This window comes from Phaethon aethereus, assembly GCF_964289735.1.
Source record: "Phaethon aethereus genome assembly, chromosome: 3".
Lineage (NCBI taxonomy): Eukaryota > Metazoa > Chordata > Aves > Phaethontiformes > Phaethontidae > Phaethon > Phaethon aethereus.
Window position 1 is genome coordinate 59665391 of NC_138576.1, and position 25988 is coordinate 59691378.

Sequence of the window (25988 nt, forward strand, 5' to 3'; positions counted from 1 at the left end):
GTAGGGCTCCCTATGGAGTCTAGCCACAATTTGCCTGAATACCTTAACTGTCTATGTTTGTCATATTTTTCTTTTTTTCATGAGCATATGTGCAAAGGGTGAGGCTTCGATGATTTTTTAATGAGAAGGTGTGATGACTGTTTTACCCTATAGGATACACTCGTGCCATGTAAATGTGCCAGAAATCTTGATTAATTTCTCCAAGGTAAATATTTTTTCAACAGCGTAAGATTAGCAAAATTGACTATATCACTTTGGCATTTAGACTTTGACATGGAAATTCATTATAAACATATGAGGGTAAATTGATGAAAGGAAATGGTATGGCTATATTCCTTTGCAGTCTAGCTATTATTGGAAACAGTCACATAGTGTTATAAGCTCCATAGTCTAATTGGCTGCTTCAGTGCAAAGATTTGGATAGGCTAAATTGACAATAATATCACATATGTGCTCCCACTGTCTTTGTTGTCAATTAGGTAACTGTAAAGATCATCCAGGAGTGAGTCCAGTGTACTGTGAAATGCAACTTGCTTAACCAAAACTAGAACACAGTAAAACTATACCCGTAAAATAAACTTCCAAGTGATTAAAATTAAAACAAAATCTGACCATAATTATACAGTATCCCTGTGGGAAACAAAGGTGACATGTTATGACTAAATATCCAAGAGATGTTTATCAATCTTATTTCAGCAGGATGCAGCGTGCACAACCACATGCTGAGGTGGGCATGCAAAAAGACAGACACGCAAGAATGCACTTTAGGCAGCTGCAAAATAAAAAAAGGCATTTCCTTGGAACAACAGGTAAATGTAAAGCAAAAAAAAAAAGCTGGCAAACATTGCAGGGAAAGCAGGGGAGGAGTGGTAAAACAAGAGTATGGCATGGGTGGGAATAAAATAGAGTGGATCCAGGTAACTTAGGGAAGCATGTGCTACATGCTAAAAGAGTGACCAACTAGTGTCTCTGAAATCCATCCACATGGGTAGAGGACTTCAAACTCTCTAAGTGCAAAACAATAGTTATGAAAATCAAGTTAAAGATTTCTACTAAAATAGAACTTTTTCTCCTTTTCTCCTACCAATAAAATATAAACATATGAATAAGAACACTAGGAATATTACTCAGAACAAATTCAGCAATGTCAAATAAATTATCCAATACATAGAATAGACTATATCCATGAAACTAGACAAAAGAAAGTCAGTGGCCTTTTGTATCAGAAATGTTGTCTTGGACCTCAGAAATACCAGTACTAGTAGAAGAATAGAGGGGCCAGTCAGAACCAATGTGTCTCAACCTCTCCTAAAAAACAAGCTTTCCTCTTTAGGTTTTAAAGTTTTAGAAGTAAAACTTGGAAAATTAACTCTGGAAGAAACACATATTAATTCTGGATTTACAGGCAGGCAAAAGGAGAACAAAGCAATTTGGACACGACGATTTGTTAATGCTAAGACAGTACTGTCCGTACTTGTCTGAGAAACTGTAATCCAGGGATAAATAAGATGAGATAATCTAGCCTTTGGAGGAAAGGCAGTTCAGTAGTCCCTCTGAGAAATTGTAACTTATCACATGCATGTTAGATAGAAAATAAAAAATATTCACAAGCTCCATACTTAATCAGATAAAATCAGAAAGCAATTTTTTCTACTGTATACAATAGAGCTCAAGAGGGCTATCTAGAAATGTCTCAGCAGAATCCAGGGTAGGTCACTGTTGCAGTCACGATATTGACGAGGTGGACTTCTAGTCTAACAAAACCTATTTGAGTTTATGGCTAAAACTCCACTGATATGTAATGTAAAGGGCTGAGAACCTCAGATATTTTTCTTTTATAAAAAGTAAAATAGAATTGTTGGAACTTAATCGATATTGATATTGATATTGGTATAATTATTGCTATTTACAGGAGGATCTGCATTAAACTAGTCAGCATCAGGGACAAATGCTGGCCAGAGAAACAAGAAAACCAGCTAAGGGTTCATGAGGCAGGTTAGCAAGAATTACCCCTTCTGTGGCTTCCTATGAATTTGCCGTGTACAGCTTACATAGATTTCATTCATTTTTTTAAAGTTAAGTCTGCAGTAATATGAAAAAACTTTGAGTAAATGAACAACATTTCAACCTTGTCTGTTAAAATCAACACAAGAGCATTAAGTGACCTCCAATAGGTTGTTCAGGTGACTGTCAAAATGTATTAATTGACATGTGTTGAAAAGTGTATCTAATTAATGAAGTCCAATGATCTGAGTTTTAATTATTTGATCACTATAAAATGCTCTGTTAAATGGTCTACTTTGCTATGAATTCTTGCATAAAATTTATATAAACCTAAAATAATCTAATGCTGCCAGTAATAAATATGAATTTTTCAATAGTATAAATATTTCAAATATACCATGAAAAAATAAATACTGAATAGTATTGTTATTACTGACATTATAAATCCATATATTGTGTCTAAGGAATCTAACGAGTGGGATACTGCTCTTATAAACTCTAGAAGACAGAAATTCATATTTGTTGTAAGCAATGCTACAAAAAGCCCATATAGCTATGTGAAGGAATTTTCTATGAGAGAATGTATGTGTTTTTTCTTCTTCAAAATGGTAATATTGGGATTGACAGAAATGATTACTGGTTTGAAATTATTGTGGTGTCAGAGTGACTGTAATTAAATTCCTTGGCTGATTTGCACTCAGATCTCTTTGGACAATATAATTTACCACAAAATATGTAAAGTGATAGAAGGATAAAATATAGCAGATTTAAAAGCTAATTGGATATTAGGGTTATTAAAGAAACTTGGTGTGCTGTTATTTTCCCCACATTTATGTATTCAAGAAAATGAATTACAGTAATATTTCAGTTCACAAAAGTGGGTGTGAAATGAGCAGGTCGCCTGAGAAAGGCAGAAAAACCCACTAACTAATCAGTGTTTGGTGGCACTCTCCTCAAGGATTTCTATATAGCGCACAGAGCTGGGCACACCTGGCCTTTACCTTGCTTCTCAGAGACAAGGTCTGGATGTTTCAACATTGCCTTTCACAGTTCATAGGTTAACTAAAGCTTGTTTTGAAGGCAATGTTTTATTTTACCTCTCATAAATATGTATCAAGCTCCACCCCAACATCCATTCACAGCATTTAACTTCAGGTGTCAACAAATGACTTAGCCTGTCTAAAAGTAGTTGCTTTGCAGATGGAGCCGCAGGTGGACTTTTGGAGACCCTGAGTTAAGGGCTTGTCCTCTTCCTTTTCACCTACAAATCAGACTATTTAAGCTGCTTTATGACTTATTTCCACTTTCTGGGACCTCAAGCTGTCACCCTAGTTGTTTACCTGTAAGGCCAGCTGACCCCCCAATGACCATTGCACATTTTTTAGCTGTTTAACCTGTGCTTTCTTAGCACAACTTTGTTACAGCACACTGAAATGACACAAGGCAAACATTGGGAGGCAAGAACAGACAGTCATGTCATTAATCTTCTGACATTCAAGCCACTACAGACTTCCTTCTTTATCTCCCTGCTCCCCTTCATGGTCTTCCCAGTTTTCTTGAAGCTGGAAAGGTCAAAACTGAAAAGCAATCTTCTCCGAAAAATCCATTCCCACAGCATGTCTGACTTAGGAGCGTGTCAAATAGCCCAGGGAGACATCTGGAAAAAGAGCTCTGACACGTGACAAAGCTCCTTGCAAATGGCAGGAGAACTAGAAGAGAGATCTTGAAGATCTCCATGCAAGTCTTTGTGCTGTGATTTATTAATGGTACAGCCATGTAAAACCAGAAACTGGGTGAATCACATCTGGTACAGGGGGATATTTTTAAAATCAAAGCATAACTGAAGGTCTCTGGAAAGTTTGCTAACCTTTCACCAACCCTGAGCCTACACTAGTTCATCTGTTGATAACTGGCTGTCTTTAAAAGTCCTAGAGGTGATACAATACTTTGCTCTCTTTTAACGGACCCCCCTATCTCTCCATTTCATTGTTTAAGAAGAGGCCATACAAACCCTCTCCCTCCCAAATCCAAAGCTTGTTCATTTTCCCTCCACAGAAATCTGTGTCCTCCCTCTCCCCATTTTGATAGTTTCTCAACTACATTGTTAGGGCTTTCCAGCTTTGACAGGACCTGGGCATGTCAAGAGAGGACCTACAAGGTAGAGATAAGAAAACACATCCGATTCAGAGGAATACCAGTGAAGAGTTTCTTGAGTGAATAACTGACTAAACAAAGCTTGTAAGGCTTAGTGCATCCTTAAATATTCTGTCCTTGACTCTTTTCATAAATGTTGTTGCTTATCATTCCTAGGATTAGGTCCTCCCTATAGTATGTCCTCTTGCATTGGATTTCAGACGGAAGAGTGTCCATTAAATAAGGTCAGGGTAGATTGACTTAATATTATGAGACAATGCTCAGTCATCATCAGTAGCTCTAGCTTCTTTTTTTCTGCCTAAGAATTAAGTGTCTGTGTTAGAACAGATGAACATGAAGATTTGGGAAGAGGGAAGATAAAGCACAGAAGTCATGGGTCAGAGAAGATATTTTATGTACTAAGAACAACAGTGGCAGTTCTATCTTTGAAGCAATCTGGGGTTAAGGTTTGCTATTGGGGGGGAGGAGGGGGGGAGGGAAAGTTATTAACAATAAGATCCTCCTTGCATCTCAGCCAAAAAAAAGCATGGAAAATTTTAGCAATTTCTGTAGCCTTCCATTGATTCTACTTTTAACATAAACTTAGTTTTAAATCATGCATTGTAGACAGAAAATTAAAAGCTTTAATAATACAGCCATTAGCTCTTATGCTTTATTAAAACTATTTGCACACTCTTTGTTGCACTTGTGAGACCTTTCAACAATACAAAACACACTTTTAATACTTAAAGGAACAGAAACTTTCAGGGAAACAGAAGAATATTAGAACAGAGTTCAATGATGTAGGAAAATACCTGGATAAAAATCCCCTTGCGCAAACATGTCAATCACATAGCGACAGAATGCATATTGATCTAACAGAGCAAAAAGGAAAAAAAAAATGAAGAAAGGAAATGTAAAATTTTGTCTCTATTTAACAGTGAAGATAAAACTTGGCAGTGCAAAGACAAGTTTCAGGGATATTCTTACTTATACGTTTGGTTTTTTTCCTAGCCTTCAAATGATTCCCAAGCTCAGAAAGGGACACTTTATTGTCCAGGTCTAATTCAAGTCTCCCAGCCAAGGACTTCAGAGCTACCAGTGCCCCAGAGCTACCAGCTTTTCTTCCGGGCTGGCAGGGCACAGTGTGTGCCCCAGGTCAGCAGTGCGCAGCCTTGGTTTTGGCTCATGTCCTGACCCCAAGCACAACTACTGTGCTGAAGATCCATTTCAAATAGTCACAGCCAAGTGATAGAAAAATTCAATTAAGTTTTATATTACAGTTATTTTGTTAATATTGTTGATATTAAAATAATAAATATGTACATTTAGTGAATGGGAATATAAAGAGAATTCTGAGTACTTGCACTCCTGTAGCAATGTGATTTTCCACAGAATTTTATCGTTTCACTACAGAATTATTTTCCAAACGCTACTCTTTACAATTATATATATGTATATATTAAATCTGGAGATATATATAAAAGCTATGCTATTCAGAAATTGAGGCTTCTGAATCTAAATGAAACTCAGGTGTCAGAAATGTTGATTGTCTATCGATTTCTTCTATACATAAACAGGGTTGAAGATCTTAATAAAAATTTCTAACATTAAGAATGGTGAAGAAATGTTGCCAGTTGTAACTGAGTGCCAGAGAATTACAATATTATTGCTGGATTCTCCAGTTGGCTAGAAAAAAAGCAAGTTGCCCCACTGGACTCTACAGGACATTGGCTTTGAAAGTTAATGCTGATGACAAAATGCCAACTCTGGTTAGCTTAGTTCTCAACTGTCCTTGTGTTAGGCATATTGACCTGTCTGTCCTAGACTGTTCTAGCACAGTTCCTAAGCTACAGAAGTTACATCTCTTCCTCCCTCCACCTCCTATTGCATCTCTCTCCCACTCACCTACAAAGCTACTTACTTTCTTTTGCCAAATTCAAAACAAAATTATGCAGGCTTTGGAATACTTAATTTTTTTTAAATGGCATTACTGTTATATTTAAATGCAAAATGATGTTCCCAAGTATATGACACTCATTGTGTTATTTGCCCTTTTACATAGTTCACTGGTGCATCAGTATTAGTTGATGCTGAAGCATTTATGTGATTGCTGCTCTGTTACGTTGATTGCCATAGAAGTCCTTGGGTGGAGAATTGCAGCTTTCAAGTAATGATTTCCATTTGTAGAAATTAGGAAAGCTCAGCAAATACCCAATTCTTTCTACTAGTTGTTAGGAACCCATGCAGCTATTTCCTGTTACTGAGCTGGCGAGGGTAATACTAGTCAGTATTGTAGACCCTGGGGCAAACCTTTCGGGACATACACATAGGGCTGTGGCTATAAAAACTACTTTTAAAACATTTAATGACTATTTATCATAATTTCTAGTTTCATATTTAGGAATTCAAATTTATCATTCTGGCTGGTTCCAGCTTTGGATTCCATCCTTAAGGAATCTAAAGAATTTGTCCGCAATATCTGCCCTAAGTCTATGTGTGCTGATTTTCTGAGAAAGGTAGCAGCGTATGTGTGAGAAAACAAGTATGTACAAATCTGTACTCTCAGTAAGCCCATGTAGAGCCACTGAGGTCAGCAAAGTGTTTGTAACTGACTTCAACACACTTGCAAATAGGCCCTCGGTGAGCCAGTTTGTATTAATAATTAAAATGGACCAATGCCAACTCTTTAGCCCAGAAATAAAATGGCAGGGCACAGCTCTTGCCCACAGAGCTTTCCTTATGCTTCTTTGCCAAAACAAGCTTCCTTCATCCATGGTGCCCATTGGGAAGAGCCCTTGGACTGTTTTGGGCCATTGTATGGAAGACTGCTAGATGGCATGGGACGAAACTATGTCAGGGGCCACAAGCTGCATGGACAATCACAGGAGAGAGCACAATCCGGGAATGGTTCTATTTAGGTTATAATATAGACATAACCTGAGGACCTAGCAGCTCACACCATTTCATTGGTATTAAAATAATCAATCTTTTAAATGTAGTAATACAGACCAGGATTAAAATAGACTGTGGGTGTTTGGGTTATTTTTGTTTGGTTTGTTTTTTTGTTTTTTGTTTGTTTGTTTTTTTGTGTGTGGAAATTTAATTTGAATAAACCTAAAAAAACCCGTGCTTTAATCTTAGTTGTACCTGAGAAAAAAGATTTTGTATTAATCTTCTCATAGGATTTCTTTAGTAACTCAACCCCTGAAAACTGGGATTTATAAAAAAAAATGAAGGCAGAATGTTCAACTTTGAATAAAAAAAATGGCATTTCTACTGTATATGATATAATAAGGTGCACAATAACATCCCACTGATGTGCATGGGAATTCTGCCAATCTGCAAAGATTGAAACCTAAGGAATTGTAAATGCATATGATTTTCCAAATGTCTATTCATGGCTAAAAATTCATTTTAATTTCCTGTTAACAAGAAAATTTTACACTATAGTTCTCATCTTATACCTCTGTAATTGTGGCACAGATATTTATCTGAGTTCTAATACATCATGTAGAAGTTTGGGACTAGATTCTTGTTGATAACAACAGTCATAGATATTTCTGTTGTTGGTTCTCATCTGATTTACCCTAGGAGATGACCTATCTTTTTAAATTTTAATTTGAGCAAGGAATGATGCAACAGCAGGGCCATCAAAACAACCCATATGTGATTACTGGTATATTTTTTACATTGTTCTAGAAAAACTAGCAGAACTACTCCCTTGAGCAAGGAAAAGTAAGGATTGCAGGATCAAGGAATCTTGGCAAAACTATATTGACTTCAAAAATTATGTACACCTTGGGTCACAGTGGGATTGAAATATAGAACTGAATTTTCTGAGAGCATCCAACTGGGCAGCAGAAGCGTATAGTGGAAAAAGGGAGGACAAAAGTAGAAAAGGCAGCTTTCACCGGGCGCATGTAGCCCTATCTCCAGTGATAAGGGCGGTTTAAGAGGCTCCTTCCGTCCCCCACTCCAGCTGCTCATTCCCACTTTCACCTTCCATGGTTCGGTGCACAGTCACTGGGGTCACACTCTAAAGCAGACTTACAAAAAGTGATCTGTTAATATTTGATATTAAAACGGAACATTTTGCTAATATTTATCAGTTAAAAGGCTGAAAACACAAAAAATAACCCCAAACAAACCAAAACCCTGCCACCTCTCTCTATTGCTCTGTGTAATCTTTGACCCCTACTTACTTAAAATATTTTGCTGCCAGGGAGTAAAGTGCCTCATCTGCACACCATTGCTTTTTGAGAGCCTTATCCTGAACAGTACGGAGCGGATCCCACTGTGCACTGAAACTCTGTTGGAGCAAACAAAAACTGAAAGAGATTTGCACCTCCCAAGAGGAGCTCAACAACTTGCTGAACTTTCCCCTTGGTCACAGCATTCAGCATGAAAACTGCTGCTCAAAGGCTCCAGTATTTCAAGTAAAAAACAAAATTAACTAGAATACAGATAAATGTTAAAAAATACTGGTTCGGTGCACTATGCATGTCAGAAAGGAGGCTATGTCTCAAAATCCCTCAGAGTTCTGGAAATGTATAATTTAGGGAACTCCTAAGGGGTCCAGAGCTGATGGCTATAAAATTCCGAGAGAATCTGCCTGGGCAGATTCAAATATCCAGGCAGGGGTGGCCGCTTTGATGCTCAGGCGTAGCAGTTTACCTGTGGTTATCAGCCGGAAGGATCAGATAGGTGCCCCACGCAACGCTGAGCTGCCTCTATCAATGTCAGAACAATCCCGCGCCTGCCGTGTGGCAATTCGTACGGACAGGCAGGTCCTGCTGCCTGCGTTCATACAAAATTGTACCTAACGTCATGGAACAGCCGCAAGGAAATCGGGGAACCAGCCAGTGCTACCTGGGAGTGGAAGAAGCCAGGCTGGCTCTGGCAAAGAGGAACATATAGTTAACACCTCCCTTTGGGGTTGATGCATGTTCATTCTTTGTTTTATCGCTTAATTCCTTCCTTTCATCAGGGTAATGGCATTTCTTTCCTTATTAAGAGAAATGTGGAAGCTGTTCACATCAAATTACGTCAGGCAGGTATATCATTACTTCATACCATACCTGACAACATGTCAATGCCTCATATAATCTGATGTAATACAAATTATTACATTCCCTTTCCTCTGCTGCTACTTTCCTTACTGTTGCTGAGGACATACGCAGATGTAGAAGAAAACATAATTCCCAACAGGTCATTGGACAGTCTGTATTTTCCAAAATAACTTTACTAGCAATACACTACATAATGTTCTACTGAGCAAATCCAGGAAGACTCAGGCCTATCAAGAGAAATTGGTCCTTGGTAAAGAGGAAGTTAAACTAATATGAATCTTTAGCCATGACAAACAGTTAGAACATTCTGGTTATTTATATTAAACCTATTTTATTCTTGATAGCCTCCTTCTAGCAGTTTGAGATTCATCTGGAATTTGTTTGTACTGCACTTTTCTTTTTCAGGGGTGGACTTTGGTCCTTGCCAGCTTTAACTCCACTCTCTCTGCTTCTTCCCCACTACCTTTTTAAGGTCTTCATCTGTTTCCTCCTGGTTTTGTTTACCTTTCTTTTCCGATTTAGTTACAGTCTGAAGAGCTTTCTCCTCCTTAACTTTCGGTTTGGCCTTTATTAGCCCAACTTCTGTTGTTTTAGTCTCTGCCTGCTTGACCTTCTCAGTTGTCTTTGCTTCTCCTGTTCCATCCTTCACTTCCTTTTTAACTTTTGCTTCCACTTTAGTGCTCTTTATTTTCTTCTCCTCTGCAGGCAATAAAGAAAAAGCTTTCAGTGTCATTCTTCCCCCCACGAATAATTCTCAATACCATTTATTTTATCTTGTGGTATTACTAATGAGTATTTCTTCATCATTAACACCTTGCTCAGATCTGATGAAAGCTATAATCCCCCAAAACCAGACAGAGTTAAGCAGAAATATGAGATGAAAACATGTTTTGCCTTCGGTCCTGTACCAAGTGTTTGGCTAAGAGTGAGGATAGTAGGCTATGGCAAATAATATTCAATGTTTGTAATGACAATATATTAGCTTTTACGGTCTAAAGTAGGGAGACAAATGTTGGTTGTGAAGCAAATATGGAAGGTACTTCCAGACTAAATCTGAGTAACTTTAGACTTCAGAGATCAGAGCTAAACTCTCTTGATTTAAAGTACGGCTATTTGTAAAGATCACTTTTATGCACCAATTCCAGGTCTCTGCACAAGAGGTCTTGAGTTCTTGAGTGTCCTTCTACACCAATTCCCTGGGCTGAAAGACTAGTCTGAGACAGGCCAATTCATGACGTGGCCTGTAGCAGACTGAGAAGGTTTCTAAGCAGAAATACTGAACTGTAAATATAAGTGACTGAAGCTACACAGAAGTTGGTGAGACCAGGAGTGTTCCTTCTGCTTGTATGTCTCAGCAGCTTTTTCTCATCTGAGACATGGATGCTGACAATATGTGTGTTTCTTGCTCACTTCGGTGGAAAATCCAACAGTAGTTTAAAATGCCACCAAATATGGTTTAAACTAATCTGTTTAGTGTGATGTTCACACTTCTGTTTTCTTCATAGCTCTGAAGGTCTCCCTCCTTGAGGCAAAACTTGAATGCTACAAAATCCATGTCTGTTGTAAGAGTCTATTTGTAGTAAGTCACTGAGCTGACTAGACTGATTTTATCAACATGTAAACTGAATAGTTCTACCTATTCCAAAACAGGATACAGATATTTTTATAAGGGAGAATTCCTGCTTTCAAACAAAGCCAAGACACGATTAAATATATTGATGGCTAGTGAGGAAAGAATTTCCTTAACTAGCTATGGAGGTTCAGGTTGTTCATACCTTTAATTTTTATCTTGGAAATGTCATCATACTTTAAAAGGGATCATGCATAGAACTAACCCCTGGATGTTCTAAAGACATTTTCATTTTTTTTTTTCATTTCATTATAGTGTCATGTAGCTGATTTTTCATATTCTCTGCTCCATTAAAATAAAGTTTATGAATTTTAATGTAAACTCTGGTAAAAAATGTAGTATAAATAAATAAATACCTTTGGGAGGAGGTTTCTTTTCAGCTTTTTCATGTCTTTCAGCTTTGTCTTTTTGAATTACTAGAAATAAGTACAATTGTGTATTAGGGAAAAAACCACAAAGAACGAGAACATATTGCTAAAACACAACATCCCTGGAAGTTTCACATTTTTTCATGATTCTTGTTTTTTGGTTGCAAAATTCTAGCTTCTTTTTCTGAGGTTCACACACTGGGATATAAGCCTTCAAAAGATCTGTTGAGAGTCCCCTAACCAGAAGACAAGGCAGTCACATAGATCTGAAGCTTTGTAGGAAATGTTTATACAGCATCTTCCAGACGACACAAACTTGCTCTGCTCAAGCTCTGAGCAGACATGGGCTTGATCTTGTGCTCCAGCCAACAGGAAGCCGTGTGGCTACATTCGTCTTACAGAAAGGGGTTTTTCTGAGCTTGGGCTCAGTGTCATACAAACACAGCCACAAGCCTGGTGCTCACTTCAGAGCCCGGCTTGAGTGAGTTCATGTCTGCACCGGATACACTGTGTAAACACACACGCTGCTATGTCCCAGAAAGGCGGTCAAAATTTTATGCGGAGGCTTCTATCTTTCCTCTCTTGGTTGCCATCCAGACACATTGCCGGAACAAAACAGCCCTGAGAGTTAATTACACTTCTTTCAAGTGGTAACTACTTAATAGCAACACCCTTTCTAACTGAATTCCAGACTGGAATTGCTGCCTGTATGAGCCATGATTGATATTTAGACTTGTTTTTCTTTTTTTAAGATAGCTGTTTCTTAGATGATGTGTTTAAATAGCATTCGTATCACTGAAGCTTTCTGGAGCCTTTAACAGGGGCTGAAGGAGTACCCTAAGACTTCTTATTGAGTGTGGAGAAAGTCTGCTGACTGTGGGGGAGGTAGCCTCTTATTTTCAGTACTCCTGTTCCCTGAAGCCGGCCTGGACCTGACCATCCTCATTTCCGAGGGACTGCAAGTGGTTAAAATGGCCCCTCGGCACGGCTGGTAGCTGGTCCGGTACAGAGCGGACCCCGCCAGAAGGGAGGTGAGGCTGGCAACGGGTGGCTCAGCACGCCGCCGGCAAATATGTGCCTTAGGAAGCGCCGAAGGCAGCGAGTGCCCCGGCGCGCTGAGCCCACCCACAGGGACCAGCGTGGCACGCAAGCTCTTCAAGAGAAGGGAGCATCTCTATGTCACACCGCAACAGCCAGGCTAGAAAGTGGCCAAAGTCTTCATGTAATTTTCCAGCCAATGACTGGAGTCATGGCTGCTATTAAACACGTTAAAGCTCTAAGCAGTTATTTGGTTAGCCAGCAGAAGACAAATGGGTAAACAGGCTGGCTGCTCATTAGGAATATCTCAGTGATATTGGTCATAACTCTTGGAAGTTATTTGCTTTTCAGATCTACACAGACACTGTGGGCATTAATTTCTCCAGATTACTTCAGTCTAATTTCACTTTATTAAAAGAAGCCCACACTTCCAAATTATACACTGAAAGTACAAAAATGACCAAATATCCCTTTTAAAGAGAGACTGGACAATGGCTGCCTTTCAAAGTCTTTCAAAGCTTTAAGTCTTCATTCCACTTTTTCTTCACTCCTACTTTCTGTTTTACATGTCTCCTTAGAGTAAGGTCAAGACCAATAAAGATAGATTTGTACATTTGAATCTCTGTTGTCTGAACAGATTCAAATGAAACTTAATTAATTCATGTGTCCCGTCATCATCAGACTAATCTGAATGCCATAACAGACTGATATTAAGATACATTGCATAGGGGTTTTTTCAAGAGTTAGCTGAGTAAAAGTAAGAAGAGACAAAGACCGAAGTCTAACTTCATTATAGAAATTTCCGGCTTCCAAAAAAGCAATGCATGTAAAAAAAGAAAAAAAGTTAGTCTTTAAAAAATAACATAACATGGCAAGCTGCTTGGATTTTTAATTCCCCCTGTTCAAGTCATGGCTAAAGATGGAATTATCAGTCAAAAGAATACTGAAAATTACCTCTCATACACAATATTGCTTCAGAATATATATGATAATTAGTAGATAAATAAATCTTAACCAAAGCCACTTCTGCCATGGAGGACAGCATAAATCATGTATTGAAATGAAAATGTTATTGCAAAAAAATAAAGGCAAGAAAATGAAAATCTATTTTTGGTTATGATGGAAGACCCAGACTGAGAGTTAGTAAACACTCTTGCATCAGGTCTGCACCAGACTGAAAACTGATACAGAAGAGAAAGCCTTCTTTGCAGGCAAATTACTGAATCCCATTGTGGAGGAAAAAACATGAAGGAATGGAAATATAACAGTCATAGGCTTATTTCTTTAGCTGCACAATATTTATAATTAGCTCTGTGCCTCAAAACAAGAAAACTAAGCAAGAAATATATGCTGAGCAAGACTTCACTCAGGGCTGGTCAAGACCTACTCAAGCAAAAGTGAGAGCACCCAAAAAATGTACAGCATGGACTTTGTATTTTAAATAGTCACCTCCACGCTCTCCCAAACTATACAAGCACTAGAAATCTAAAACTGTACAACATCTAATACTAATCTGCATTACCTTTAGAAGGTGCTTTCTTCTCATGTTTTTCTGGCTTTTCAGGTTTCTCTTTGTGAGCAGCTAGAAATAAATAACATTAATGGTTATTAAAAAAGAGAAATATTGCATTTTAAGAGAGAAAAAGGAGAAAAAACATCAAGAAACACAACTAGGCACCATGGCTATCCGTGCAAAGAGCCAGAAAGTGATTCAGCTGCTGCTGTCAGCTGTTGATGCCAAAACACGTGATTTGAACTTTCAAAAATATGTCTACCCTCCCTGAGGTCGCTGCCAGGGTCTGGGGGAGGAATGGCCTTTCTGACACAATTGTAATCCCATGAAAGAAGTTAGTCAAGAAGAGTCGTGCTTATTTATGTTGTTTACTGGTGCATTTTTTTTGTTTTGTTTATACTGTCATTTATTGGTTTATTTTGGTTTATTGTTATTTTTGAGCTTTCTTGTTTATTACTTTGGTTAATTTCTGAAGGATTTTATGAACTCCACATAACAACTAACAGTTTTTCCAGCTATGAATGATTAAACACTATAATTAATTACAAATCTAATTGCAGTGGCATTATAACTAATACTCTGGGGCTTTTTGTTTGCTTTTAATTTCCACTTTACAAATTGAAATAAAGTACACTGTAGTGACCAGACTTCTGGCTCAGGTTTCAGAATACACTTGAGTGGTGCAATAGTCACTGAGTGGTGGCTAGCCTGGAATATTCTCCTGTGTGGGCTCTGATTTGCTAATTTTTTGCGATTAATGTTTGCACAGTAATTTGTCCATGGGTGTACAGAACTGGTATTTGTATGTGTACGTATCCCCTGAGGTATCCTGCAGGGACCAGGCATGTGAAAACTCTCGGCTACCTATTTGGCTCCGGCATAAGAGTTTATACTAAGAACACAAAAATATGTGCATGAGCATTGCTATGCACTCTCCAGCCTTGTCTTGGTGTTTCAAAAGAAAACAAAAATTGTGGAAGAATAAGCAGTGCTAGATACCTATTTATTGCAAGTAACTACTTAAAGAATTAGTCCTCCGCCATTCAATACCTATGCAACAGCCCTATTCAGTATTGTGTTTAAAACTTTTTTTTCACATGGCCTGCCTCATTACCTTTGTTTACAGGTTGTCATGTATTTTTCCTGGATGACCATATTCTCTTAACAACCATAGTTACTGTGAGTGTTGGAAATACTCAGAGATTACTGGGAGATTATACTAACTCAGAGTATAAAATATATCATGTCCCTTCCTCAGAAAAAAAAAACAAACAACAATGCAGAAAGAATACAAAATGTTACTCTTGATGTCTGCAAACCTTTATATGATCTTATGATTTTTATCCATAAAGTTCTATAACATTTTTCCAATCAAAGGGATACATAAATGGAAATTGAGTAGATAATTAGTTCTGGGGTACCTCAAAACATAAAATAAACATTTAATTAAATCATTACCTGCATGCCTTTCCTTTTTTTCAGGTTTTTCTTGTCTTTCCAGTTTGTCTTTATGTGTCACTGGGAAAGAAGAAATGTGTTCATATATATTTAAAAAAAAAAATGGAAAAACTTAAGAATAAAAAATAATTCTACCAGGACAAGCCTTAGGAGACAAAATGGCAAACTGTGTTATTCCTGAGCTACCGCATGCCTATCTGCACGGCGTACATCCTACTACATGGGTGTGAGCAGACAACTCCGGCTAACAAGCTGCTGCTTACCACCCAAGCCATGCCTCAGCTGTGTACTACAGTAACATCATCGCTTGCGACTGTCTGTCCATTCCTGAAGAGAGATTTTCAGAAAACGGTGAAAGACTAAGGCAGAGCTCACGCCAAATGCTGCTGCTCGCACTAGAAAGAGAAACATCACCTGGGCCACCCCATACTCTGGCAGGCAGAGGCTCATAAAACCCTGGAATCAATCCTGGAGCATAAAAGCATCACATGCACAAATGACATGCCTGTCACTTGACAGCTGGCTTGAAATGGATAACCAGTAATGGATACAGATAGCTAGTAATGGGCATTAGCTGAGATCAGTCCCTGGCAGTGGTATCTCAGGGCCATAATTAGATGCCAGTACGTGTAAAGTAAAAACTAACATTATGGCAGTGGAAACTGTATTATGCTATCCACTCGTTCACATGACCTTTTCCACCCACTTTTCTTAGGATTTTACACAATAATTCTCCAGGCAATGGGAAATAAGCATGTGGCTTTCAGAGCACTTCAGAAAAATCAGCTGTGAAACTGTAAACTGGCTTTAACTCTAACTCTGTGGCGATTTCATCCCAGTTTAGCAAAACTCCCTTTGTCAAACACGAGAAAATAAGGAAGTTCTTTTACAGTACTGTGAATTCCATATCTAACTGGATGCAAAAGAAGAAGGGTAGGGAATATTCGGGCTCTTGCATTTTTTTTAGCAATATAATGGTGAAATACATGAGAATGGGCTCCCAACATAGCTGATTGAGTCACTTCTAAGTGACTGAGCAACTTCTAATCATTCTCTGTGTCATTAGATAACTTTCTTAAACTTCATCACAGAAGTTGATTAGAGATTAGAATAGGATGTTATTTACTCTCTCCATTATCTAAATCTTGAAAAGGGAATCTATTTAAAGTAGAAAATAAGCAGTTAAAATACAGGGATAAGGTGAAACTTTGGAGTCTTCCAGTCACATTACAGTGAAATACAATAGAAAGACACATATTCATAGTCATAGTTTTAAAACATAATGTACAATCTGAAAGCACTGTTTCTTAGTGCTGTGAATACAGAGAATCTCTATACACAGTAGTGTTTTAGTAGCAAATGTGGCAATAGTTCACCAAACAAAACTAAATAATACATTCACTTTAAGATAGAATACACTTAGGTAGACAGAGTTATGACAAGTTAAGGTAGTATAGTAATTCTTATTCTTCATTGGCTCTCTGAGATTGGCTGGGATAATTTTTTCTGGTTCTAAGAAACTTTAAACAACATTAAATATTGTTCTCCTATCAAATTAAATTGAAGAGTTTCCCAAGTTTTCCACAAAATAGCAGGAGAAGTCTTAATGACACATTCAGGTTTTAATATGGGACATTATAGTCTTTGCTCTGTCATTTTTCCAAATCTCACCCAAAAAATTGCCTTGTTACCATCATTCCATTTTCTGGTAATAAATATTCATTCTAAGAGAAACCTGAACTTATGTGCCTGACATTAACCTCTAGAGTCAGTCTTGCTAACTCAATGTATTTTGAATTATTTATGTAAAATGGAAAAGCTCCAGTCAGAGACCATTAGAAAGGCCTAGTCAAGTACAGATTTCAGAAAGATGCACGTTCACTTGGGTTGTGAGACTCATGTTCTTGGTCTGAAATAAATCAGTCGTGGCTGGATATTGGGTCTTTCTTCTTTTTTTGGTGATTTTTTATGACCATTGGCCTATTTGCTTTTTCAGAATGGGTTTCTTCCTGCAGCCTGAGACTTCATTAATCACATTTTTATGTATACATGTCCTATAGTACATGTTCTCAGAAGGCCAGAAGGCTTAAAGTGTTTTGACAGGTAGGTATGTTCCAACAAAATTCCATTTTGCCAAAAAATCCCTCACAAGAGACAAACTAGGTAGTGGCTCTTGGAGCTCAGAGATAACTCATGAGTTGTGGGTGGGAAGGAAGCAGTATCCTAATTCTGACTCTTACAACAGGCGGATCTGTAATTTATTGTTGGCATACAGCAACAGCAAATTAGTAAATCCTCTCTAACACCCTCTCCCCAACATTTCTGAAATGAGTCAGGGGAAATTTTTTTTCTAAGGCAGGTCTCTGAAGCAGAATGCCTACAGGGACTGTACCGTGTATGTTATAATTTACTCATTATGTTTTGCTCAGAAGTATTCCCAAAGACAAATATTATGCTTGGATTTATTCAAGAAGGCACCTATTTATGCTCAGGGCATCTTTTACATAAGTTAATAACACAGTAAAAACTTATTCATTAATCTCTGACTATAATTTCAGCCGTTCTGCAGAGTGATGAATTCAAAGTGCTTTTAAAATCCTCATTCTCCTTCCAGCTGGCTTTCACAACACCTCCTCCATCCTTAAACATAATTGGGATTTACAAGAAGGGTCTAGGAGTCAATAGATTAGACTGGTAAAAAGACAAAGAACATGAAATGTTGAATACATACCCTTTAGGGGTTCCTTCCTCTCAATTTTTTCTTGTTTTTCAGGTTTGTCTCTGTGAAGTACTAGAAATAATAATTTAAAATAACATGAATAAAAATATTTTGTAAAGAAACACACAAAAATTTTGTAATCTGGACATATTATGTACACTTATTATTTCACCAAAGTGATTGAGAAAAATATTTGTAAAATCAAATAATAGAGTTCAACTCTGAGTCACAAGTACTAGATGATGTATAGACCTTTTTAATGTCAATACTTAATTCCAGGTCCAAGAGAAATATTTTTTGTTGAATAAGCGTTCAGATGTTAGGTCATATTTTTACAAAATAAGTGATTATCCAACAACCTTAATCTAATCTGTCGGATCTCTTTTGGTCCCATTACACAAGCAACCTGACTCTGAGATTTCTGACAGAGGAAATTATTTTCAGTCCTTGACAGCATTGCTTTCTATTCTTAACAAAAAACGGCTGGCATATTGCTTTCCATGCTCTTTTTTCTTTATTTTTAGCTGTTACTTCAGCCACGGGATGGATTAACAAGAAAACAACTCTTTTAATCAGAGCGTAACTTCAGGAAGAGCAGCTGTTCAAAACACAACCAACCACACGCCCTGCTAGAAGCGGGCAAACGTGAACCCTTACGGGCTCTGTTGCCCACCCAACTCTCAGACCATGTTTTTGGACATGGTTGGATGCCACATCATAATGACTTAGACAAAACCACTCCTTGTCAGCTTCTACTACTAAAAGACTAGCGTTTTGCAATTTCAGGGAATAAATATTTTCTTTGCAATCCTCAAGTTTCTGTCAACAAGTAAACCACAGAAAATACAACTGTTTAGAAGGCAACTGTGAGCATTATACACAAGCACAGTAATGTTTTCACATGCATTCCTTTCACCAGCTTTGCAGCAAATGTTATTTCACAGAGGTGCAAGCACTTTTTTGTTGGTTAAATATTTCCTCATTAAAAAATAGATTCATATCTTTAAGAAAAATAATTCCAAACATTCAGTAATTTCATTACATCTTGCATGTGTTTGCATTATCCAAACACATTTCCAGTCATAACAGGTAAATTATTGTTGATATCAATTAGCGGTACAGTGGAAAGAGATTGAAGAGAGATTTACCAAAGCCTTTAAGGAATGTGGACAGCCAATTTATGCTAAAAAAAAAAACAGGCTGTGAAGAATGCAGCAGCACCAGTAATGTATTATTGAATGAATTACAGACTGTAACTCATTCAATTGCTTTAGGACATCCAGTAGCATACCAAGGAAAAGCAGTCTCGTCTCTCCTTATACGATGTAGAACTTGGACTGAATGTTTATGCAGAAGCTGTAGCATGCTTTTACGTCTCACATTTGTATTAGCAGGTCCTAGCTCTGTGCAAAACACTTCGAGCCAGCATGTTTGTTTTGGATGGGGCAATAGCACAGTTTTGCGAACAATAGCTCTGTGATGGTCAATGGCAGTGAAACGTGAGTTTCTGCACATCGGACAAAAGCTCTTGGAGTCTCTATGCCAAAAAATATCACTGAACTATGCAGAACAGACAGGCATTCAGAAAGCTTGTTTTTAGCCACAGAATATCTTACTCGTGCAAGGGAAAGTGTTGTGGGTTTTTTTAAATTTATTATAGTTTCTCCATAGCATTTCACTATTTCATGCTTTGAAAAAAAACACAACAAGCTTTGAACGACACTAACTGAATTGAATGCCAGCAGATTTTAAAGTGGACAGAAAAATCTAATTTAAGGTTTCTTCATATCATCAAAATGGTATAAAGGGCTAAAACATAAGGAAATATTAATATCTGTATGAACTCCAAGCTAAAGTGTGGAGAAGGGATCAGTTGGGAAATAAATCAGTTTGAGAAATAAAAGTAACATGATGTATCTGGGCAGGGAGCCTGGAATGTGGATAAGCAGAGACCAGGCTGGCATAAGCGTAAGCTATTTTTCTCTTCCCAATGATAGGCTGAAGGCGATCTCTGGTTAGTCCAAGATCCCCATCCTGTGTGTTGATATCCCCATAGCCTCAGAGCTTGCTAATCCCAGATTGTAATGTTTACCATTACCTCTTATGGACACTGTCAGAGCTATGGCTTTTGGACAGACCCTTATCTGGGAAGGGCAGGTGTTGCCAAAAATTAAAGGGTTCATGTTTCAGGGCTGTGACGACTGGCCATTTTTGACTCTTCAGTCACAGTGCAGCAGGGACACCAAAGTCCATGGAAGCTTTTGATCTAACAAACTTAAATATGATTTTTCTTTGCATATTAACACTGTTTTTCCCTCCTGAAATCCTTTCATTGTTCAGCTTCGTATGTAGTCCTAAAAGCTCTGTCACAGAAAATATTTCATTGTCTGCAGACCTTTTCCAGATTTACTCACTTGGATATCTATTTCTTTGTAAAGGGCTTAATTAGATGCCCTTTTTCAAGCCCACAGCATTTATGTGTAAGCATTAAGTTTTAGAAATAAGCCAGGCTGGCCATACTGCCATGTTTCTGCCAAACAAACTAGAGGTAATAAGATTTTCTTCTTTTTTTTGCATATAAAAAACAAATAGAAAGCACATAAAAATGTTTTTAAAGCTGCGAAGTCAAGCACTCCAGCTGGAACTAAAACTGCTCATTCAACTTTAATTCAACCATTTTATTTGCTTTATGACACACTTTGTAATTAAAAGACCACCTCTTTTCTTTTTTTAATAGAATGCTGGATTCATCCATAAAAAATAAGAATAACTAAAATTAGTTTTATGACAACTGTATAAACTAAAATTTTCCCACAACTTAAATTTTCTTGGGCTTCCTTGTAAATACCAAAAAAACATAAGCTCAGAATGAACTGCTATGAACATTGGAAGAAATATAACACCCCAACATAATTTTCACTAACCTAGATTTTGGAAATAGCTGAAACATTTTTATATGACTTTGAATGAAAATTCACCCCGGAGGCAAAAAAATGAGCATGAAAAATTTCATCTTCAATCACTGAAGTATGGTAAATTTATAAATAATCTAAAATAGGAGCTTAAAATGGAAAATTTTAAGGTAATTTAACAATGCATTCCAAATGTAATCATTTAAGAATATTGCTATCTACTTCACATAAAATTAAAAAAGGGAAGCATAGCATATATATGAGAGATTTTTTGCATCAAGTGGAAGACATAGTGAAGGGGGATGTGATTTAGGTTTTTTTCATTAAAATGTTTGAGAAACATTCCCCATCCCAAAAAAGCAAGTGCAAAAAGAAAAGATGTAATAAAGAGGCACTAATTCCATACCTAAGGGAAGTAAAAATAGTTTCCAGCTGAGTAAGTCTTAAGTCTGCTGCTTAGTATAAAGCTAGGCGATGAGTGCAATAAGCATGAAGCAGAGATTGCTTGCTCCAGCTAACTGACTAAGTGCTTGTCTACAGAGCAACACTCAGGAAAGTTAAGATAAATGAACTAATACAATGAAGTTAGAGTGCATTAGTCAGAGAGCTTTAAATCTCTGTGTAGATGCTTTTATTCAGAAGTAAAGTAACCTTAGATGGCTATAAATTAATTCTTCTTGAAGGAACACTCAAAAACAAAAAGGGCTTGATCTGGAGAGGGGTACAGGCTTCCAGGTCCAAAACAATAATCTAAGGAAATCCCAGCAATTAATGAACTGTGCAGGCACCTGCACTCACTACAAACTGCCTCAGTTACCTGTGAAGGGGGAAGAGGCTTGCCTCTGAGCTTACCTACATTTTCCTAGGAAAAGGGATCGTGCCCCTGTACTGAGCACTGCTGAGGCCGCACCTCGAATCCTGTGTTCAGTGTTGGGCCCCTCACTACAAGAAGGACATTGAGGTGCTGGAGCGTGTCCAGAGAAGGGCAACGAAGCTGGTGAGGGGTCTGGAGCACAAGTCTTATGAGGAGCGGCTGAGGGAACTGGGGTTGTTCTGTCTGGAGAAGAGGAGGCTGAGGGGAGATCTTATCGCCCTCTACAACTACCTGAAAGGGGGTTGTGGTGAGGTGGGTGTTGGTCTCTTCTCCCAAGTAACAAGCGATAGGACGAGAGGAAATGGCCTCAAGTTGCACCAGGGGAGGTTTTCATTAGATATTAGCAAAAATTTCTTTACTGAGAGAGTGGTCAAGCATTGGAACAGGATGCCCAGGGAGGTGGGTCGTGTCACCATCACTGGAAGTGTTCAAAAAACATGTGGACGTGGCACTTCAGGACATGGTTTAGTGAACATGGTGGTGTTGTGTTGAAGGTTGGACTTGATGATCTTAAAAGTATTTTCCAACCTTAATGATTCTGTTATTCTGTGATTCCCCAAGCAGCACCAGGCATGCACATGCTGATCGCTGCAGCAGTTAACCCTGCGCAGGATTTAGCCCTTCAACACCAAGTATAAATGCCTATAAAAGAGCAAGACAATGTCTCATGAATATATGTTTGAACAATTTAAAATTAGATTTAGTTGCAGCAGTCAGACAGTGTTACATCCACCTGAACTAAGATTTAGGTTTGACAACTACTGGTGGTAGTCAAACTGCCCATAGCATTGCCTTCACCCTAGGCTGCTATAAGCCCATACAGCTAAAGAAATACTTGACAGCTGTACGTGAGCCACTACAGCTACGTTATCTGTACCATGTTACCTAGTTTGAAGTTAACTCAGGTATATCTGTAGTCATACCTCCAGTAATCAGGGTAGACAGCCCCTGTGTCAAACATAAATAAGTCATTTAACTTGGTAATTTTGTCAACTTCCTTGGGTTTCAAGTATACTGTGGATTTGTATGGTCCAGCTCTATTTATCTATTTATCTGTCTCAAATAACTTGTCTTCCAGCTACAGCAAATTAAATTATGGGGACATATATTTTTCCTCATAATCTCATAATTTATCTGTATACTAAAATACAGACAATTTTATTCTGTGATGTTTAATATTTGCATTATCAGTATGGCCCTATTAACAAGTCAGTAAAGGTAGGAGGGATAGATATGTGTTACACATAGTAAATGAAATAGTTTTGAAGGGCCTGGGATCTATTTGTCAAATCAGGCTGAATTCAGAGATACTTTCTGCAAAAACCAGAGAGGCTAGTGTTAATTCAGAGACACACAAGTATTTGTCCTTAAATCACTGTGATTTAATGTAAGACTGTCAGAGGTAGGATTTCATCATCATCATATTGTCTCCTTCCATCCCTCACTCCAACAACACTGTGTTAGTGAAGTGTATTTGAGAAAAGTCACCCACTAGATCAACCTTTTTTCCATTCTTTCTCAATGCCTGTCGTAATAAGAGATATTTCCCAGAAATGCAGGACAATTCATTTCGCTGCTAATATCAATTTTGCATAAAAAACATAAATGATCGGTTCATTTAGATTATAATTGGACCTTCCATTAGGTAGAAATTATATACTTCTACATACTTTTATCTTGATATATTTTATTATCGTTGTTCCTTGTTGCTGAAGTATTGCATAGTTACCTCTTATTCTTTGATAGTAATAACAATTATAACACCTACTTCTTAAACAGTCTGCAGCAGCAGCTCAGAGTCTTGCAAAATCTGTGAACGTCACCAAATGAGAGACTCACAGGACAGCTGCCCCAGGCTGAGACAGTCCCATCCCTCAGCCTCTGCCCTCGGGCCAACTGCTCCAGCCCTGACCACTGCAGTGGCCCCACACTGGACTCACCCCAGTTTATGCATGGCTTTCCTGAACTGGGAGGCCCAGAACTGGACACAGCATCTAGGTGTGGTCTCATGAGATCTGAGTATGGGGGGTTGTTAATCCCTTACCTCCACCGACTGGCTGAGCTCCTGCTCATACAGTCCAGGGTGCTGTTGGCCCTTGTGAAAGTACCAATACATCAAACAACAAATTGGGAAGACCCTATTTTGTAGTGAATTTGTGCATAGGTGAACACGTAATCATGACAGATTTTAATTTCAGTCCTTTTAAGCATGAGAAAATGCTTTGTTGAGTCATTTTCAGAGTATTTCTTCCTTTCAGGATTAAATTGACTAAGCACAATAATTGAAATGGACTTTATTACTAGTAGTTTATCAAAATATTTAATTAAAAACAAATTTTAGGGCACAAGTTTCCTTGGCTCTTAATACTGTAAGAATCTTTCTTATAATTTCAGCCACTTCCATCTGGGATTTCCATTCATTATGTCTATTACTCATACACAGCCTTTTCAAAATGAGGTTTATGGATGGAACTCCCTTGCAAATCTTGGGACTTGTATTCAGGGGGTTTGACTATTCAAAAATAAACTTGAAATTATTTTTAAAACTCTAGTGTCCCCATCTTTTTGGGAGGGCTGAAATTTTGGGGGGGGTGATTTCTTCTATTAAAAACATTCCTTTTACCTCTAGATTTTTCCTGTTAAAAACAATAAAAGATTGTATTTGCACGTGCTTCCTGGAGGTGCTTTAGAAGGTAACAGTAAAACTCCCTAAAGATTTACACCTCTATCATTCTCTAGCTTGAGGCCAGACAGAATGTTTCCTTGTAACTGTTCGTCCTATGTACAAGATGCATTTTTGGGACAAAATATGAACATGAAAAATAGAAAAAAAAATTTATCCTGTGCTTCAGTAAGGGAGTGTATAATTAAAGATTGCATTACCAGGCATATGCATAAAGGCACTTAAATAATGACACCTGAATGCTTTATTTCTAGCATCTTTACAACTTCTTAGTAATCATTTCTGCAACGTTAATGTTCTATGTACAGCAACGCACTTCTGTGCAGATGAAATGGTACACAAGAGGCTGTTTTGGTCAAGGCTGCAACTTCATTTGTGTTTTTAGAATACTGTGCTTGAAAAGACTTTAACTGGGAACCCTTGCTAATGGGTTTGAGTTAATTATTCCCTGGCTAGCCCACTGATACCCTAAAAAATTCATTTTCATACAACATGTTTTCTTAAGTAGTTGGAAAGCCGTTCCAGGCACCCCAGATGACCCTGATTAGCACAGAACTGGAAAGCTAGCACTAGGGGTGTAAAAGACCGTAAAAACATATAAAGAATATATACAGAAATGAATGTAATCATGTGAGGGAGGATGTACAGATATACATGCTATTTTTCATAAGCTTCCTTCTTGCTTCCTCCTGCCATTACTAAGCACAGCCCTGGTACATCAAAGAGATGCTCATCAAATTTTATGTGGCCTAACCTTTACAGAGGAGGCTTTCTTAGGCAAAAAATCTGCACATATCCCAGGGAACGTCTTTGTTTACCTGACCTCTGAAAACCAGTCTAAACCAGTTCGCCTGTGGATTTTTGGAAAGTGTCAGTTAGAGGAGATTAACCAGTCTGAAAAAGAGTAGGTTCTTAAAATGGAGGCTTTTCTTATCTCTGATACACACCTGGCTCACTGCTAACTACGACTCCCTGACTTGGATGGCACCCACTGGCCTATAAATTTGCTTTCTTCCTCGCCCAACACACTTCACGCCTTTTGCACCAGAGGAAGTTCATCCGCACTCTACTTTCTTGCACCTTTGCTGCAAAAAAGATTTCTGGATAAGTTTGGGCAGGAGAAGCTTATTATGAATGTGCATTTACAATATAGCTACGCAAGCAAAAATGACACTATTTGTTAATGTTAAGTTGTACATGAATTTTTGATCATTTACAGTCTGTGCCAACTGATCTTTGAATGCTTCTATAATACAACAGTGGTAACGCATGTAGTTAGCAAATACACAGCATATAACATACATATATGTAGGTAAACACAGAAAAAATATTTACCCTTCGGTGGTGTTCTTTTCTCATGTCTCTCTGGTTTTTGTTTGTGAATTTCTGAAAACAATACAATGCAGAGTTATCAATATTAAAATAATTTTCACGTACAAAAATATCAGATGCATTCTCATAATAAAAAATAACTAAGTGCTTCAAATATTATAGCAGGGCCATGGCTTTATCTTCTGCATATTCAAATTATATACAATAAAAGTTTAATTTTACATATATACCCAGACAATATATGTGGACAAA

At 37.8% G+C, this 25988-nt stretch overlaps 1 protein-coding gene across 1 annotated transcript in view; it reads right to left on the reverse strand.

The window, feature by feature from the left end:
• TRDN (triadin) overlaps window positions 1–25988 on the reverse strand; it is a gene marked incomplete at both ends in the record, with an annotated part of 211439 nt that overhangs the window by 154273 nt on the left and 31178 nt on the right. The window contains 9 exon segments of the mRNA XM_081998530.1: window positions 4953–5012; window positions 9714–9908; window positions 11196–11255; window positions 13768–13827; window positions 15217–15276; window positions 17948–18007; window positions 23766–23790; window positions 23794–23828; window positions 25740–25790. Coding sequence (XP_081854656.1) covers window positions 4953–5012; window positions 9714–9908; window positions 11196–11255; window positions 13768–13827; window positions 15217–15276; window positions 17948–18007; window positions 23766–23790; window positions 23794–23828; window positions 25740–25790 — 606 coding nt within the window.